Source organism: Planococcus citri, chromosome 3 (genome assembly GCF_950023065.1).
Source record: "Planococcus citri chromosome 3, ihPlaCitr1.1, whole genome shotgun sequence".
In the NCBI taxonomy this organism is placed as follows: domain Eukaryota; kingdom Metazoa; phylum Arthropoda; class Insecta; order Hemiptera; family Pseudococcidae; genus Planococcus; species Planococcus citri.
In genome coordinates, this window is record NC_088679.1 from 60,012,524 (window position 1) to 60,030,317 (window position 17,794).

Genomic DNA, 17,794 nt, shown 5'->3' on the forward strand with positions numbered 1-17,794 from the left:
CATTCACCCGTCGATTCGGCCTTTCAAGGTCGTCTGTCAATCCTCTTGAAGTCATCAACTCGTATTTCTGGCTTCCCAAAGTCTTCCTGTCTTGCCTCTTAAGGTCATTGACCCATCTGTCTGGCTTCTCAAGGTCATCCGTCGACTTGTCTAGTCTCTTGAGGTCATTGACTCGTCTGTCTGACTTCTCAAGGTCATCTGTGTTCCTGTCAAGTCTCCCAACAATTTAGTAATTTTCTCTCAAGTTCTTAATACGTAAATATAAGTTATACTTGGTTAGTGCAAGTGCAAGTAAAAATTTCAAAGATGAATATTTTTTTTCATTTTCAAAAGTCTAGCATTACTACAGGTAGGTATGTCTGGATTTTTTTTCAATTACCTACAAAGAAGAGTACAATTTTACGCAAATCAACCGTAAATTAGTACCAGATCGTAGGAATGAATTAAACGAGTGGGTGGGGAGGGGGAGTCACAACCCATTGACTGGATCCCTAATTCAAATAGTCCTAATTCAGTATGGCACAATAGTAGTTCCCGGTGGCTTTTATTTCTAAGGGGAAAGAGCTAGAAAGATGAATGAAGCGATGTTGAGTAGAGAAAAATAAGGGTTTTCAAAAGCGACCTTGAAAATTTCCGGCCCATGCACAGGGTGTCCAGAAATTGAAAAACCGGTTTGGTCAGAAAGTTCAAACTGGTTTTTATTGGCGCAATGTATTCTACACACTAAGGCGACAAAAACATGATATGAATTTTTTGAAACCGGTTCATTAATTTGCAACCAGTTAACAAAAAAACGCAAAAATTGTAGATAGAGAAAAAAGCTTGAAACAAAAGTTGTAGAGCGTCAAAAATTACACAATTCATGTCGCATCACATTTTGAAACCGGTTCATTGATTCGCATTTAGCAACCAGTTTTTGACAATCACCGAAAAGTTGGAGATAAAAGAAAAGCTTGAAACAAAACTTGTAGAGGGTAAAAAATTGAACCATTTTTGCTGATTGGATTTTGAAACCGGTTTATTAATTCGCAGCCAGTTATCAGAAATTACCCAAAAATTGTAGATAGTGAAAAAAGTTTGAACCAAAAGTGATAAGGCATGAAAAATTACACAATTCTGTTCAATTACATTTTGAGACCAGATCATTTCATTGGTTTGCATTTTTAGCAACCAGTTTTTAACCAGATTTTGAAACCGGTTCATTAAATCGAAGCAAGCCATGAAAAGTTACCTGGTTGCAAGTTGATTAGCCATTTTCAAAATCCGATTAGCAAAAATGGTTCAATTTTTCACGCTCTACAACTTTTTTTTCAAGCTTTTTTCTCTATCTTCAATTTTTAGGTGATTGTCAAAAACTGGTTGCTGAATGCAAATCAATGAACCGGTTTCAAAATGTGATTGAACACAATTGTGTAATTTTTCATTCCCCACAACTTTTGTTTCAAGCTTTTTTCTCGATCTCGAATTTTTATATGATTGTCAAAAAGTGCTTGCTAAATTCAAACCAATGAACCGGTTTCAAAATGTTATTAGAGAGAATTGTGTAATTTTTCATGCTCTACAACTTTTGTTTCAAGCTTTTTTCTCCATCTACAATTATACATTGCGCCAATAAAAACCGGTTTGCATTTTTTGAACAAACCAGTTTTTCAATTTCTGGACACCCTGTGCAATCCAAAGGCTGATTGCGTCTCCATAGCCTCCGAGGCCCGTGTGAGATGTCTGGAATTGAATACAATTTTTTTCCAAGTTCTTAAAAGTCAGATTAAATAGGTATTATAAAATCAGACACCAGAAATTGATCATTTTTTTTCAAGTCCAACATAATGAATGATGCGGATTTATCGCATATTTTTATCAAACTTTTAGAATTGAACAATTTTTTCCAAGTTCGTGACGCGGATCAGTGGGATAAAAATTAAATGCGTCAAAATCTTCCACCTCTTTCCCCCCCCCCCCCACTGGTCTCCTAAGCGATGATTTCCACGTACAACTCTTCTAAAATTGAAAATATAGAAAAAATTGAACTTGAAAGAAGATGATGGAAAATATACGTTGAAAGATTTTCTAAAGTCAATTTTTTCCAAATTCCAAGTTTCCAAAGTCAGGCGTAAAATCGATCAAAATGAACTTCTGAGAGCGTGAAACGAATTTCGCGAATGTCTCATTCAGTCATCACCAATCTGGGAGTCTTCATAGAGCACCTGAGTTTTCGTTCGTCTCGAGGAAAGCAAGCTAAAAACATCCGCATGATCGAAGAAATCAATTTGTCGTACGATAATTAAAAATGACCGACACTTTGCCATCATATAGGCACCTGCAACAACAGAATCTGCAAAACAATTCAGACAGTTTCAGAAATTCTGAAAACCCCACCTCGAAAAATGAAGTCGTAATTTCAAGTATTGGCTGAAATACGAGTACAATATACAAAAAATTATCACAATTCAACGAAGATATAAGGTTTATTTTTACCTTTACCGATAACTTCAAAGGAAACGTAGAAAACATAGCTCGGGTACTTGATAGTGAAAATTGACAACATCGAAATTCGATGTAAGTAGGTACGTAGCGTTAAATAATTAAACCATAATAAACAGTTTAGTAAACTGTACGTGTACACGATAAAATTCATAATTAATAATACATACTAATCATGCTTTCAATAAGAATGAAAATTTGGGTAAGACTAGACCAATAAATAATGAACGTAACCAATTTTCAATACCGTACGTGAAATGGTTACACCATTTTGTAACAATAATAATATAATAACGATAACGAATTAACGAAATAATTTAAACAGAAATCGAAAAATCGATAGGGTACCTTAAATTCTATATACGTACCATTTAGTAAGTATGTATGTAATCAGTTTACCATCAGGAACTATACGAAAAATACTCTTTAACTTTTTCAAAACATTAGTAAAGAAAAGAAAAAAAAACTACTTAAGAATACAAAATTAACGTGATAAAAACAATTAAAATTCTTCGAAAAATCAATTCAAACATACAATACCTAAAAAAAATCAATCTTGAAGTATAAAAAAAATGGAGGAGAGAGTAGGATAAAAATCTGGTTAAAACGAATGTAATAAAATATGCTTAAAATTATAAGATAAAATTCTGGTTCTCTGATGGTAATATAAAAATTTCAAAAATGCAATAATTGGTAACATTTTCACACGATTAAGGGCTCGTTAGAAGAACATATTATTTGTGCGTAAGTTATGGCATATCGATAAAAAAATACGATGATATTCACAAGCCCATGTAAAAACTTTCAAGTACACGAATAAGATTAAATTCATCAGTCAGGATACAAAAAAAAAAGGTGTGTACGCTGTACAATAATTATAACCTAGATACCGTTTGAATTGGCCTTCTTTAATTTATTTTTATTAAAATTAACGATAGATTGAAGAAACGCTGATCTGTCACTCGATTCCGAGACCGATGGAGACGTACCGGACGAATCAGGTATAATCTTCGGAGCAACGTTATTTGTTTCGTTAGTTTTATCACAGCCTGAAAAAAAATATCGGTTCAAAATGACGACCACGTAAAATATTTCTGTTTAATTATTCAAACCACCCGGCACGTCGGTCTATTGACGTCACTGTATCTCTGCACCTCTCATCGCCCGGATGGTAGTTTTCGATCGCGTGAGGTGAATTTTATATTCTATTTCTAATTTATTACCAATTGTAAACCGAAATTACTACTAACCTGAATTTGGCGAGCTCGAATCGGTACTAAGCGAAGTACGACCGCTGCAATTACTCATGTTCTCAAATTGATCCAAATCGGCGCGAATTTTCGTATTCGACTGACTGGATTTTCTTCTCTGTAATAACACGAAATGTTGGATAAAAACGACGATAATTCGTATTAAAGCAGGGTTTTTGTTTCTATAGGTATAGCAAGTATTACCGATTTACGTCTTTCTTCGACATTGATATTACACTCCGAAGCTTCCACTTCCTCCAATAAACGCATCCTTTTTTTGTGCTTTTTCAGCTGTGGAAAAAATGACCAAAATAATTTTCGTGGCAGAAAACGAAAGAACTGTTGAACGAATAAAACTCACCTCGTTTTGTTCTTTTATTAAATTATCTTCGATGTTGGTAAGACATTTGGAAAATACCGCTTTACTTTGGGAAGTAATTTTAATGCGAGGTGGGTTATTGAATTTAATTTTAGATGAACCGGAACAGAAAGCATTTGATGAAAGAAGCTCCAACACAGCAGGTAATTTCGTCTCCAATGAGCTTGATAGTAATAATCGTAATACTGGCCCTGGAAAAATCATGTGATATTGAATGAGTCATTTTTCATGTCACAGTAGCAATCAAGTACGTATATATGTAAATGCAAAATTTCCTACTGGGATTTTGAAATTGAATAAGAGAGATAAGTTGACTAGATTCTAAAATAACGATCCATGTTTTTCTTTTTTGGGGGAGGGGGGGAGTAAATGCCATTCAATCCTCATTTCATTTTTTATAATGTCATCCAGTCATCCTCAAAGCCTCTCAAAAGTTGATCAATATGAGCAGAATTCAAACAAAAAATTGAAAAAATCATAAGTTTTTTTTACTTTTGTGAATTTGAGATTTCATATGAGCAAATAAAAATTTTTTCTTAAAAAACGATCGAAGAATTCGGATTTGCCTCAAAATTTGGGAATCCCAAAAGGCAATTTAATTGAAACTTTGAAGAAAGTTATTGCAAAAAAAGACAGAAAATTGAGCTCAGAACGTAAAAATGCCTCATTTTTGTGATTTTCAAAATTTTCCAAGAAATATACACAATAATAATTTTTTTTTTAAATTGGCAAAAAATCCGAATTAAAATTTAAATGCTAATGAAAATATTAAATTTCTGAGCAAATTTTTCCAACGAAAAAATCAAATTTATCTTTATCAATCAATTTCTATAATTTGTTCAATGTTCATTATTACAGTGCTCGTACTCTACTTAACCCCCCCCCCCCCAAAAAGTAATCAAAAAGTAATCAAAAGAATCACAAACCGTGAGCAAAAAATTTCCAACGCATAAAAAATAAAAATCCTTCCACTCTAAAAAAAAACAGAATATTATTACAAAATGAAATGTGTTGGTTTTTAATTTTAAGAAGTTGAACTGTTTGGCAACGTTTTATTTTGATGAAAAGACGAGATTTTGATAATATAGTAAAAAAAAAAAGGTCTTTTTGGCAATTTACGACAAAAAATCGTGAATTTTGGACAATTTTTTTAAAAAAATATACTTTTTAAAATATTTTGCAAAAAAAGGAAAATTTTTAAAAACTTCTGAAAAACGATGATTTTTTGGTCAATTTTTGCCAAAAAAAAAAAACAAAAACTCGACAGTTTTAAAAAACAACCAAACTTTTTGGCAATTGGCATAAACATTTTTTTTTTGCAATTTCTGGGAAATAATTGTGAATTTTGAACAATTGTTTTAAAAAAGTGAGACTTTTAGAATTTTTTGTAAAAAAAAAAAAAAAAAAATGATCAAAGTAGGATTTTTCAACTATTGATAAAAAAAAGAAATAAAAAAAATAGTCTTTGGCAATTTCAGGCAAACGAAATTTTTGGATAATTATTAAAAAAGTGAAACTCTTCATCAATTTTGCTAAAACGCTAGAATATTATCAGTCAAAAAGCGAAACTTATACAACCTTGGAAAAAAGCGGGCAATTTCAAAATAAATTTCATTCTTTCCTAATTTTAACCAAAAGTCAAACTTTTTTGAAACATTTAGGTGAAAAAAAAAACGTTTTGGCAATTTTCATGAAAGACCAAAATTTTATTTTTTTCTAATTTTTGTCAATAAAAGCAAGCTTTTTATGTTTTTGGTAGTTTTTGACAAAAAAACTATGCTTGGAGTGATATTTAAAAAAAATCAAGACTTTTCGGAATTATTTGTGAAACAGCGACAATTTTTGGCAAGAAACTAAAATATTTGGCATTTTTCAAAAAAAAAAAAAAAAAAAGGCAAGTTTTTTTGCTAAAAAATTGAGACAATACATATTATTTGAACTGAGCTTATTCAATTTTTTTTTAATTTTTAAATTGATCCAGGTTGAGAGCTCTTGTAAATTTTTCCTTCCTCATCTGATCACCACGAAGTTTTGAAATCTCATTTTAAAAATTATTAGTTTTTCAAAAAGAGAGCAGTAATTTTTTCAATTTGCCAAAAATCTAAAAAATGAATTTTAGCAGTTAAAAGTTTGGTTATGAGGTTTTAGAACATGCTCTTTCGCTGAGTTTTCACTTCACACGGGTTCATTTTGTTTAAAATTATTAAAAAATTAAAAATCGTCCTAGAAAAGGCTCTTTAAATTCCAATAATTTTTCAAAAATTCCCCAAAAACCTAAAAAATGAATTTTAGCAATTAAAACTTTGGTTATTTGAGTTTTAGAACATGCTCTTTCGATCTATCTTCGTAGAGTGGCAGTTCAAAAAGTTCCCTGAAGAGAGAAATACTCGTAATAAAACCTAAAGAGAGCCAGCTAAATTTCAGTAACTTACTTAAATGTTCGTAACAATCTAAAACTAAAATCTCGGAATCAAAGAAACAGGCATCCAAACGTTCGCCGAACGCCATTTCGTATAAAACATGCCCAAAGCAATACACGTCCACGTCCTGTATCGATTTTATTCTTCGATTTTCGATTAGGAAACGTTTATAAAACGAAGGCAGTCCCAGAATTCCGTTCTCTACTTCGGATATTTTAGCTACTTCATCTTCGATGAAAATATTACCGGTGTGAAGATTTCCTGAAGAAATAAAATCACGATGAATTAGTTTTCGGTCGAAATTACAAGGTATGTAGTACGTAGGGTAATGTGAAATTCTTATATAATATTCACCATATGGTATATTTTTCTTATGTAGAAAGTTCAAAGCATGCAGTACTTGGATTGAAATAGTGGATACTTCGTTCGATGGTATTATCACGCTTTCGTCACGATATCGACGACATTTATCTAAGAAGTGGTCGAATGGTGTTCTTCTACAAATCCATTCTCTTAAACTACCTTTAGAAGAACAGGAACGTATAACCAAGGTGCCCGTCGTGTAACAATCTCCAGCTATTATCGGCATAATATAAGGATGCTGAAATGAAAAAAAAAAATTATATAATATTATTAGAAAAAAACTTGTTCGCAGTTTTTTTTCTGGCAGATGCTAAAAATAATCACGCTTTGGTCAATTTGACAAAATTTGCATGTGTTTTAAAAAGTGTTTTTCTCTTTTACGTTACAGTCAATCAGCAAAATATGTGTGTAAAATTATGCAAATTATTTTTCATTGAAAATTATCGAGATAAAAAAATACTAGTCGGACGTAAATTACTCGAATGTATTGTCTATCGATGCGAGGGGAAATTTAACGTTGATAACAACATACGAAACATCTTCCGCAACGAAAAATTACGTCAGTGGTAATTCAAAGATGATCGTAATAAAATAGTTTCGGCAAAATCCCAAGATACATCCTGATTAGTTTAATTATTTTCTAATGAAATGAAGCTAACACAAAACCTTTTTTAAATTTAGATTTTCCCCCGATGACTTCCCATTTCCCAATAATCAAGAAAAAAATTTAAATATCGAGTCAGCAGTCTATAATATTTCAAGCTGGCAAGATAATAATTACAGATAAAGACTCGAGACTTGAATTTCAATTCACCGAATCAAATTTGCAACATTGTGAATTCTATTTATATGAACGCGACTGCTGACAAAGCTTATGGCAATGTCGACGGGAGACTCATATTTCACAGCAGACGTACCGATAACTCGAGTAATACTTTGAAAGCTGACTGTGTCTCTTTATCGTTTAAACATCTACGAATGCCGTAGTCGCTGATCCAAGTTAAAATATATTTTCGCGAATCGTTGAATTTCTTCACGTTGCAATATTGTTTGTTAAATCTCCATCCGATGTTAGGTGTTGGTTTCATCGTATGAAAATCAGTTTTACCCCGCAGAGCCATCGATGCGTTTTGAAAATCGTTATCTGCAACATTTTCACAAATTATTCGTTTCACACTAGAATGGAATGTTCTGTGCGAGAAAAATTATCTATCGTATTCGTAACTACACCTACTACGATAAAGTGACCGCTAGAATTTGAAACAGTAATTAAAATTTTCTGCTTCGAAGAAATCTTTAGGTGAAAATTAACTCGCTTTTTATAAGAGTTACTTTTAGTAAGATTACTATTTATCAAAATTTTCCATTTGTATGAAAAACAATTTGTTGAGAGTACAAGTTCAATAAATTTATCGAGCTTTTTACGAGTTCTATATCAAGGATAATCGAGCACGGAACTGTACAGCGAATTGCAATCAAATACCCGTTGAAACAATTCGATAAACAAGACATTTTGCAAATATGTAGGTAATTAAAAGCCTGCATTATAAAAATACAAATGCAACTAGCTGTAAAAATGAAAACAATAGAATCAATAATCGAAACGCTTCCGTGATCTGATTGTACTCTATGAAAAGCTGTTTAGAAGAATGATTTTTGAAAAACGTAACCTACTCGAAATAAAAAAAAACTATCGAGAGCAACAGAATTCGTGATGTAATTCATTTCGTGGTTCATTGACGTATCAAAAATGATGATAAGTACTCTACTTTATCTACAAAACGCACAAGGAACGATTAAAATTAATCCTAATTACCTTGAATTGAATCATAATAGTTGTCAGAATCGAGAAACCGCTTCAGGTAATACGATGAAGAGAGGACGATGTGATCCAATACTTTATTCAAATACGACTGTAATATAAGAAAACGTTGAACAGTTTTGAAAATGAATTAACGATGAGATTTCGAGATAATATTACCTGTAATTTATGCTGTCTATCTTTCACAAACTGCACCTCGAGATTCCCGAAAAATTTCTTCGGTGGTAGATTGATTTCATAATAAACTGCCTTCAAATCTTTATGCAAGGCGCAAAATTCGCTATATCTTCGGAAAATTGTCCAGTGATTCTCTTCGTTATATCCTCTATGTACTTTGAGAATGTATTCCTGAATTGATAAGGTATTTTAATTAATGATAATTAATTGTAAAACAGACGAATGAATAATTTTGTGCTTTTGTATAGCACTACTAACCGTATGACCATCGTTATTCCTCGAATTCACTATGGTGCAAAACAGTCTCGCAGAATCGTCTAGATGGCTGTCTTTCGAGGGAGTTTCTTCAAAAACTGCCATGAGTTGATCCCATTCGCGAATAAAACACACAAGTTGAATGATTACGAAATCGAACGATTACATGAAACAATTCTGGTCAAGTGGAAAATGGGAATAAAACAAGTACAATTGTATATAAATGAGTCAAGTTTCGTTTAACGGAAACCATAAACAATTTTCTACAGTTTCACACGTACAACTAACTATTCCGAGAAAAATTAAATGAACACTAATGAACACTTCGGTCCTCGCAGATAAATTTTTTCAATTTATTTTCATTTTCTATCATTGTTTGGCATCATTATCAATGCGCGCGCATAAATATTTAACACGTAAAACACTCAAATGTACTGGACCAATCAGAACGCGTAATTTACTGTTGATTACAGTGATGCAAACTTAGCAACGCAAAACATCTTTTGAATAAAAATTTCAAAATAAAAATTTCCAGATTTTTTCTCAGTTTTTGGAGTTTTTTGGATAAAAAATAATAAAATTAGAATCATTTGGTTATTTTGAAAGTGAAAAATGATGTAAATAAATCAATTTCATTTTCCAACGCGAAATATTTTTTGAATTCAAATGGTGAAAAGAATTAGATTTCACTAAAAAATACAACCTTATTTTGTAATCAAAATAAACAAGAAAAAAAAATTATCAGATCAAAACACAACCCACAACCCGAATAAATCAATAATTAAAATTTAGAAAGCTACTCGAAAAAGTTCAAAGTTACTCTGAAACATAATCATTTCTAAATCACTTCTCTGTAAACGTGACTCTTGCCAAGTATGTGCTCATTTTTTTGAAAACAGGACGAGCTTGAGCTACATCAAAATGTATAAAATAGTCGAAAACGTGAAAGCTGGGATCGAAAAACCTTCGGCAATATCTAATGCTCTAATTGGCAGACGTGCTTCTAATTTGGACGTTAGTGACTGCAAAAGAATCTCGCACGATGACACATTTACCGTCAGTATTCAACACTTACAAGGAGACAACTGCGAAGGCAGATTGTAAGTATTACAAAGCACCTACCTACCTCTTGAAAAATACAAATTTCTCTAACCCTATTCCTTTGCAGTTTACTGTCGGGTCGTAGTAATGGATCACTGCTGCTTCACAATATCAAAAACATGACAACATCTATGAAATACGAATGTAAACGTCTTTGGAAATGTACAAAAGCAGATAAAGATGGTCATCGGTATAGCGTAGAATGCGTACGATGGTTTCCAACCGATAATGGTATCTTTGTTTCCGGAGGTTTCGATAAAACGTTGAAAATTTGGGATACGAGCTGCCTAGAGTGCGTTGAAACTTTACGATTCGAAGGAAAAATCTATAATTTTGATCTCTCTCCAGCTCGTACTAGGAACTGTACAGTTGCAGGTAACGAATTGATTCATTGCAATGATTTTTGTCCTTCTACAATATAATTCATTCATTATTTAATATTTCAGTGTGCAGCAGTAAAGGTATAGTATCGATACTAGAACTTCACTCGGGCACTAACGTCCATACGTTGAAACATCACCAAGGAGATGTACTATCCTGTAACTGGTCTCCTTTCGAAGAACACATCTTAGCCACCGGTGGTACCGATAACAAAGTACTCATATGGGATATTCGTTCTGCTAAAAGCTGTCTAATGAGTTTAAATCGATGCAATACCAAAGAAAACAACGCTTGTAATCCTTGTAAAAATAACTTCACAGCACATACAGGCGCTGTAAACGCGGTGAAATTTGTCAGAGGTGGTTTGAAATTGGTTTCTTGCGGTACAGACAACTCGATTCGATTATGGGATACGTTAGATGGTAAAAATGAACTAGTGGATTACGAATCTTTTGTGAACTCTTCGAAAAAAAGCGTACAAATTGACGTATCGAGGTTTACTACACCCGAATACATGTATATTCCGTGCAACGATTCAATCAACGTTTATCAAGTCGAGTCTGGTAAATTAATCAAGCAACTCGGAGGTCATTTCAGCAATGTTAACTGTTGTTATTACGAACCTTTTCAACACGAATTATACTCCGGTTGTACCGATGGACTTATTTTAATCTGGTGCGATGATGATCTACAATCGACGACGTATTGTAGCAGCTGCGATTGGCCTCAAATAGCCGATTTTTTAGGTTAAAAAGAATTTGACCAAATAATTATGTTACCTATTATTGTGATTCTTACAAGTATTCGTCGATGTACATCTTTCAATTAACTCGAGCATTCATTTTTCAGCTATGAGTATGTTTTAATGTAGCATCACTTTTTTTTTCCTTTTCTTTTTTTCTAATTGAATATTATTTCTAATGTCTTGCAAATTTATGTGTATTATTTATTAAGACCCATTTGTGGTCGTTTCTGTGTGTGTGTGTGTGGTAGCTTTATGTTTCAATTATACGAATAAATGTATGATTAGTTTCATTTTTAATTAGGTAGTTGATCTGTTTAGCATTTGAAAATAAATGTATCGTCATTCGTCAACGTTTGGAAAGCGAAATTAAAGATTGAAGGAGAGCTTGATTCTTTAAAAATTTACCCTATATTGCAAAAAAAAAAACAGACATTTTATTTCACTGCATAGTTCCACTTCCACTCCAGCACTCCACAACTCTTCCACACATTTTGGAATATTTCCAGAGGAACCTTTTCGAGCTGACTCCCTCTGCAATTTAACCGATTTGAACGAAACCAAGTTGTATCAAAAAAGCATGAATTTCAAGTGTTAATGAAGTTCATTTTTAGATTTTTGGTGGATTCTTGAAAAATTAAAAGAATTGAAAAAGCTACTTACTATTTCAAGCTTTTTAATGAAATATTATTTTTTTTAGCAACGTGAGTCCATGTGAATAATTTCTTCAATTGAACTTCCACACATTAACAACTTTCATGTAGGTACTTTTGAGCCATTCAAGAGCCTCCATCGATTTTTAAAATTTTCTCCAGAAATTTCAATTCTCTTTGGACGGGCCAAAAATGAACTTAAGGACCTTTAATTTAACTTTGGCAGGTGCTAATTGGACACCTTATCGATTATTTTGAGTGGTTACCACGAAATTCCAGAAATGCCAGTTTAAAAGTGAACTTTTAACCAATTATTTGAAAGCTCCAGAAAAAGTGAAAAAAATCAGATAGGTGGTTTATTTTTGACTATTACCAGAGTACCTAATTTCAAAGTTTCTGGAGAAAAATAAAAAATCGCTATAGGCTTCGAGAAGGTGCTCATTTGCGATTGACCAGGTCACCTTTGACCTTTTCAGAGCAATTTGAAAAATTATGGAGAAAATTAAAAAATCGCTGGAAGCTCCAAAGAAATTGAATTGCGATTATTTTCGAGTCAAGTGATCGTGTAGACACACTAGACGATATCTTGCCAAAAATCCCACTCGTTACATCCCTACTTCGAAATTTTGATTTTTTTTTTTCATTTTATCAGAAATTTACAAAATTGGTCAAAAATTTACTTTTGAACTAACACTCCTGGAATTTAGCGATTGCAACCTGAAACGGTTGAGAGGGTGTCCAATGAGCACTCACCAGAGTTATGGATTCTAAGATTTATTTTAAGCCTTCCAATTCGATTTGAGATTTCTGGAAGTAATAAAAAAAATCGCCGGAGACTCCAGAATGGTCCAAAACTAATAGTTTTTGATGCATAAGTTGTTGAATGTGCCTGAAGTTACCTTGCAAGATAATCTTCGCCTTGGTAAATCGGAAGGCGAATTTACACTGTGCAAGTATGCAGGAAAGTTACAGGAATCCTATTGTGAGCACACCACAGTACAAGACCGTCAACTGACACATACCCTATAACCTTTGGACAACTTTTCTTGTACAGGAGGGGAGAGGGGGGAGTTTTAAGTGGAATAATAGCCGATTTCAAAGATAAAATTTTTTTTATACCAATACAAAGAGGGGTGCGGCCAAGGTGACGATGCTAGGTTGTGATATACCCTGAGACGAACTTACCATGCAATTTTCAGAATTTTTCTATGCATAGGAGGGGAGAGGGGTGCGTTTTAAGTGGAAAAATAGCCGATTTCGAGGATAAAATTTTTTTATACCAATACAAAGAGGGGTGCACCCAAGGTGGTGATGGTGGGTTGTAGTATATGCTAAGACTAACCTACCGTGAAATTTTCAGAATTTTTCTATGCATAGGAGGGGAGAGGGGGGAGTTTTAATTGGAAAAATAGCCGATTTCGAGGATAAAAATTGTTTTTGACCAATATGAAGAGGGGTGCACCCAAGGTGGTGATGGTACGTTGTAGTGTATGCTAAGACTAACCCATCGTGAAATTTTCGGAATTTTTCTATGCATAGGAGGGGAGAGGGGGGAGTTTTAGGTGGAAAAATAGCCATTTTTGAGGGGGAATTTTTTTTTTGAACAATATAAAGAGGGGTGCATCCAAGGTGGTGATGGTAAGTTGTGATATACCTCGAGACGAACTTACCGTGCAATTTTCAGAATTTTTCTATGCAAAGGAGGGGAGAGGGGGGAGTTTTAAGTGGAAAAATAGCCGATTTTGAGGATAAAAATTGTTTTTGACCAATACGAAGAGGGGTGCACCCAAGGTGGTGATGGTACGTTGTAGTATATGCTAAGACTAACCTACCGTGCAATTTTCAGAATTTTTCTATGCATAGGAGGGAAGAGGGGGGAGTTTTAAGTGGAAAAATAGCCGATTTCGAGGATAAAATTTTTTTTATACCAATACAAAGAGGGGTGCACCCAAGGTGGTGATGGTGGGTTGTAGTATATGCTAAGACTAACCTACCGTGAAATTTTCAGAATTTTTCTATGCATAGGAGGGGAGAGGGGGGAGTTTTAATTGGAAAAATAGCCGATTTCGAGGTCAAAAACAATTTTTATCCTCGAAATCGGCTATTTTTCCACTTAAAACTCCCCCCTCTACCCTCCTATAAATAGAAAAATTCTGAAAATTGCACGGTAAGTTCGTCTCTAGGTATATCACAACGTACCATCACCACCTTGGGTGCACCCCTCTTTGTATTGGTCGAAAAAAATTTTTATCCTCAAAATCGGCTATTTTTCCACTTAAAACTCCCCCCTCTTCCCTCCTATGCATAGAAAAATTCTGAAAATTGCACGGTAGGTTAGTCTTTGCATATACTACAACGTACCATCACCACCTTGGGTGCACCCCTCTTCGTATTGGTCAAAAACAATTTTTATCCTCGAAATCGGCTATTTTGCACTTAAAACTCCCCCCTCTCCCCTCCTATGCACAGAAAAATTCTGAAAATTGCACGGTAAGTTCGTCTCAGGGTATATCACAACCTAGCATCGTCACCTTGGCCGCACCCCTCTTTGTATTGGTATAAAAAAAATTTTATCATTGAAATCGGCTATTATTCCACTTAAAACTCCCCCCTCTCCCCTCCTGTACAAGAAAAGTTGTCCAAAGGTTATTGGGTATGTGTCAGTTGACGGTTTGGTACTGTGGTGTGCTCAAAACATCGACCTTTTAGCTTTGACTATATAGATATACTACGTATATGGACTGCTAACCCTTATCAAAGTGTAAAATGTAAACATAAAAGTCCACGCAACAAAAACCAGGGTTTCAGTCGAAGATTACGTGCAATTGTATGCGAGGATGACGCGAGGTGACGCGCGCATCCAAGGTTCCGTACTGTGAGAGCCAATGAGCAGCGTTTTCAGGCAACGAACACCGTTTTTCGTTGAGTGGACTTTTGAAAATCTGCTTACATGATTTCTCCATATAACCAACGTTAAATTGATAAGAATCAGCAGTCCATATACGTAGTATATCTATATAGTCAATGCCTTTTAGTTAATATAGACGACTACTCATACGCAATATTAGGCCACTGGTTATGTCGCCAACTCTGTGGATTTCGAACTGTGAACAAACGCATCTGCTCATGCGTCAGGAAATGTGTGTGTGTATTTGGTTGTTAGTGGGTGGATTAGTGGTGGTACTGGTGGGGAGGTGGTGTTTACAGTTTATACACGCATCAATTCGTGAGGCATGCGCAGATGCGTTTGTTCACAGTTCGAAATCCACGGAGTTGGCGACATAACCAGTGGCCTAATATTGCATATGAGTAGTCGTCTATATTAACTAAAAGGTCGATGGCTCAAAATAGATTCCTGTAACTTTCCTGTATACTTGCACAGTGTAACTTCGCCTGCCGATTTACCAAGGCGAAGATTATCTTGCAAGGTAACTTCAGGCACATAGTTGTTGATATGGTTGGTATTGGTTCATTTTGTCCAAAAAAAATTATATTTCATGAAAAATTGGAAAAGTGTCCTTGAAACAGCTTTTTTGAATTTTTTTAATTCTCAAAAATTCTCCAAAGATCAAAAAATGTAATGTGGTTTCATATATGGAATTGCACTGGGTTTAAAAGTTCCCTTGTGCTTGAGCAAAATTGAAAAATCATACTTACCTACGTCCTAAAACTCCCATAGGTAGGTACCTACTTACCCAAAATTTCAGGTGCTGAAATTCATTTTTAAATTTTTGATGAATTTTTGAAAATTAAAAAAATTGAAAAAAACTGTTTTTATGACGATTTTTTATTTTTATTCTCATAAAATACTGTATAATTATTTTGTTTACCAACAAAATGAAAAAATGCGAATTACGTAAATTCCTTCCTCTTCTCTCCTACACTTCTCCAGACATTTAAAATAGCTCCGGAGGCTCCAGAATATTTCAAAAGCAGTTGTTTTCAAGTTAGACGGTTCTGTATCTGTACTAATAAATAGATCAGCTAAACAAAAAAAAAACCTTCGTGGTGGTAGTTTGACTATTTTGTCTCTCTGATAATCAACTTGAAATTTCTGGAAAAAAAATTGAAACTCGTTTGAGGCTCTTCAGATCTTTTCGAGACAGGTTTCTTTGCCAAAAACTGCACAAAAATTCGTGAGAAAGTCACGCTTTTCGCTAATTTGTACCAAAATTGCTAAAAAAGTCTCATTTTTTTAGGTACCTACCTAAAATTTTGAGAAATTTCCATTTTCTTTCATAAATTTTCTAAAGTCTCGCTTTTTTGCTAAAAATTGCTAAAAAATTTCGAAATCTCAACTAAAATTTCTAAAAAGCTTCAACTTCTGATAAAATTGTTATAGTCTCGCGTTCAGTTCAGTTAAAAATAGCAAAAAGTCAAAGTGCCATGTAGTCTCTTTTTATGATAAAAATTCAATTTCAATTTTCGCTTTTTTTGCAAAAAGTTTGACTTTGTCCCCTTCCCTCCCCTTCTAAAAAAGTTGCCCAAAAGTCTCGCTTTTTTGCCAATCATTTTCAAAAAGTCCTGTTTTTTGCTGAAATTGCCAAAGATTGATTTCAATTGGAATAATTTGTTTCTCAATTTCTTTCACATGAATATTTTTTTTCAACTTTTTGGTTAGATTTTCGAACTTTTTCAGTTACTAAACTTAGTTTTTTTTGAAAAAAATTAGTGTTGAATTTTGCGACATGTCAGAAAAATTTACTTCTGTTCCCCTGGTGAGAAGGGATGAATTGGAGTAATAATTCATAGTCAAACTCTCAGTTTATTTTGATCGAAAAAAAGTTACCGAATAAGTGTAGAAAAATTGCTTTGAAAGATTTTTAATTTTGATTAAAATTCGTCAAAAATTTTAAAATGAACTTGAGCAACCCATACTTAGTTATTAAGGGGCGAGGTAGCTTAGAACATGCTCTTTCGATCTTACTAGTTGCTTGGCCTCGTCATTCATTTTCTCAATCGAGTGCAGGAAAATGTTTGGTGTAGGAATGATCCTATCTGGAAACAATTAAAAAACATTCTTGTGACCAGATTGAAGGGAAATGGATACATCATGCACGTGCATGCAATGATCGTAAATCTACACCCTCGACCCACCCTACAACACATGGTCCTCGCCTCCTCGGGATGGCATTGAGTATGCACGAACACGACTTGAATAAAATTCGTGGAACGAAACAAAGGTCTTTTGTTCACGTGTTGAAACGTTAGGAGCCCAGATTCGAAGATGCTATACCTGCGAAAAACTTGTTTCTTTCATATGGTCTTTTATTAGAGAAAGCCGACGCCGACTGCGATTGACTGTGAATGAATATCTTTACCAACTCCGAATGTAGACCTGTGTTTTAGAACAGACAAAAGATGGCCGGAATTTCCGAGAACTAGCCTGTGTAAATAAACAACCGTCTTGTCTTTTGTTCTCTACTTTTTCTACATTTCTTTATATTTCTCGGAATCGGCATAATAAACCCTCGAAAACCGGGAATAAAAGAAACGAGGGCGATGACACGAACTAAATAGTCTCGGTTTTCGTTCTCCAAAGAAAATGGTCCGCAAGACTAGTCGAAACCAGATTTTATATGCTTTCTCTCGCCACTCGCTCGTAAAAAAAAGATGAAAAAAATAAGGATGTTAGAATGGTTGAAAAGTAAGTCGGGTCGGTCACGGTATTTAACCACGAACCCAGCGAAGAATGTTTGAAGACTTGCCAGAGACTCGACAGAATTGGTAATAAAATCGTAGAATGAACTGAAATATATAAAACAGCACG

The 17,794-nt window shown here is 34.0% G+C and overlaps 2 protein-coding genes across 2 annotated transcripts; one reads left to right on the forward strand and one right to left on the reverse strand.

Annotated features, from left to right (window-relative positions):
* Positions 1-2,446: 2,446 nt before the first annotated feature.
* On the reverse strand, positions 2,447-9,520 carry LOC135841594 (PX domain-containing protein kinase-like protein). The gene is made up of 10 exons (XM_065358624.1): positions 9,151-9,520; positions 8,875-9,063; positions 8,710-8,806; positions 7,811-8,037; positions 6,885-7,131; positions 6,543-6,791; positions 4,093-4,301; positions 3,936-4,022; positions 3,732-3,849; positions 2,447-3,530 (listed from the first exon to the last, which is right to left on the reverse strand). Exons 1-10 carry the CDS (start codon positions 9,250-9,252, stop codon positions 3,364-3,366), a joined length of 1,692 nt encoding a protein of 563 aa, XP_065214696.1. The 5' UTR covers positions 9,253-9,520; the 3' UTR covers positions 2,447-3,363.
* A 359-nt stretch (positions 9,521-9,879) lies between these two features.
* On the forward strand, positions 9,880-11,671 carry LOC135841595 (DNA excision repair protein ERCC-8-like). The gene is made up of 3 exons (XM_065358625.1): positions 9,880-10,247; positions 10,316-10,623; positions 10,695-11,671. Exons 1-3 carry the CDS (start codon positions 10,069-10,071, stop codon positions 11,378-11,380), a joined length of 1,173 nt encoding a protein of 390 aa, XP_065214697.1. The 5' UTR covers positions 9,880-10,068; the 3' UTR covers positions 11,381-11,671.
* The last annotated feature ends 6,123 nt before the right edge of the window (positions 11,672-17,794 follow it).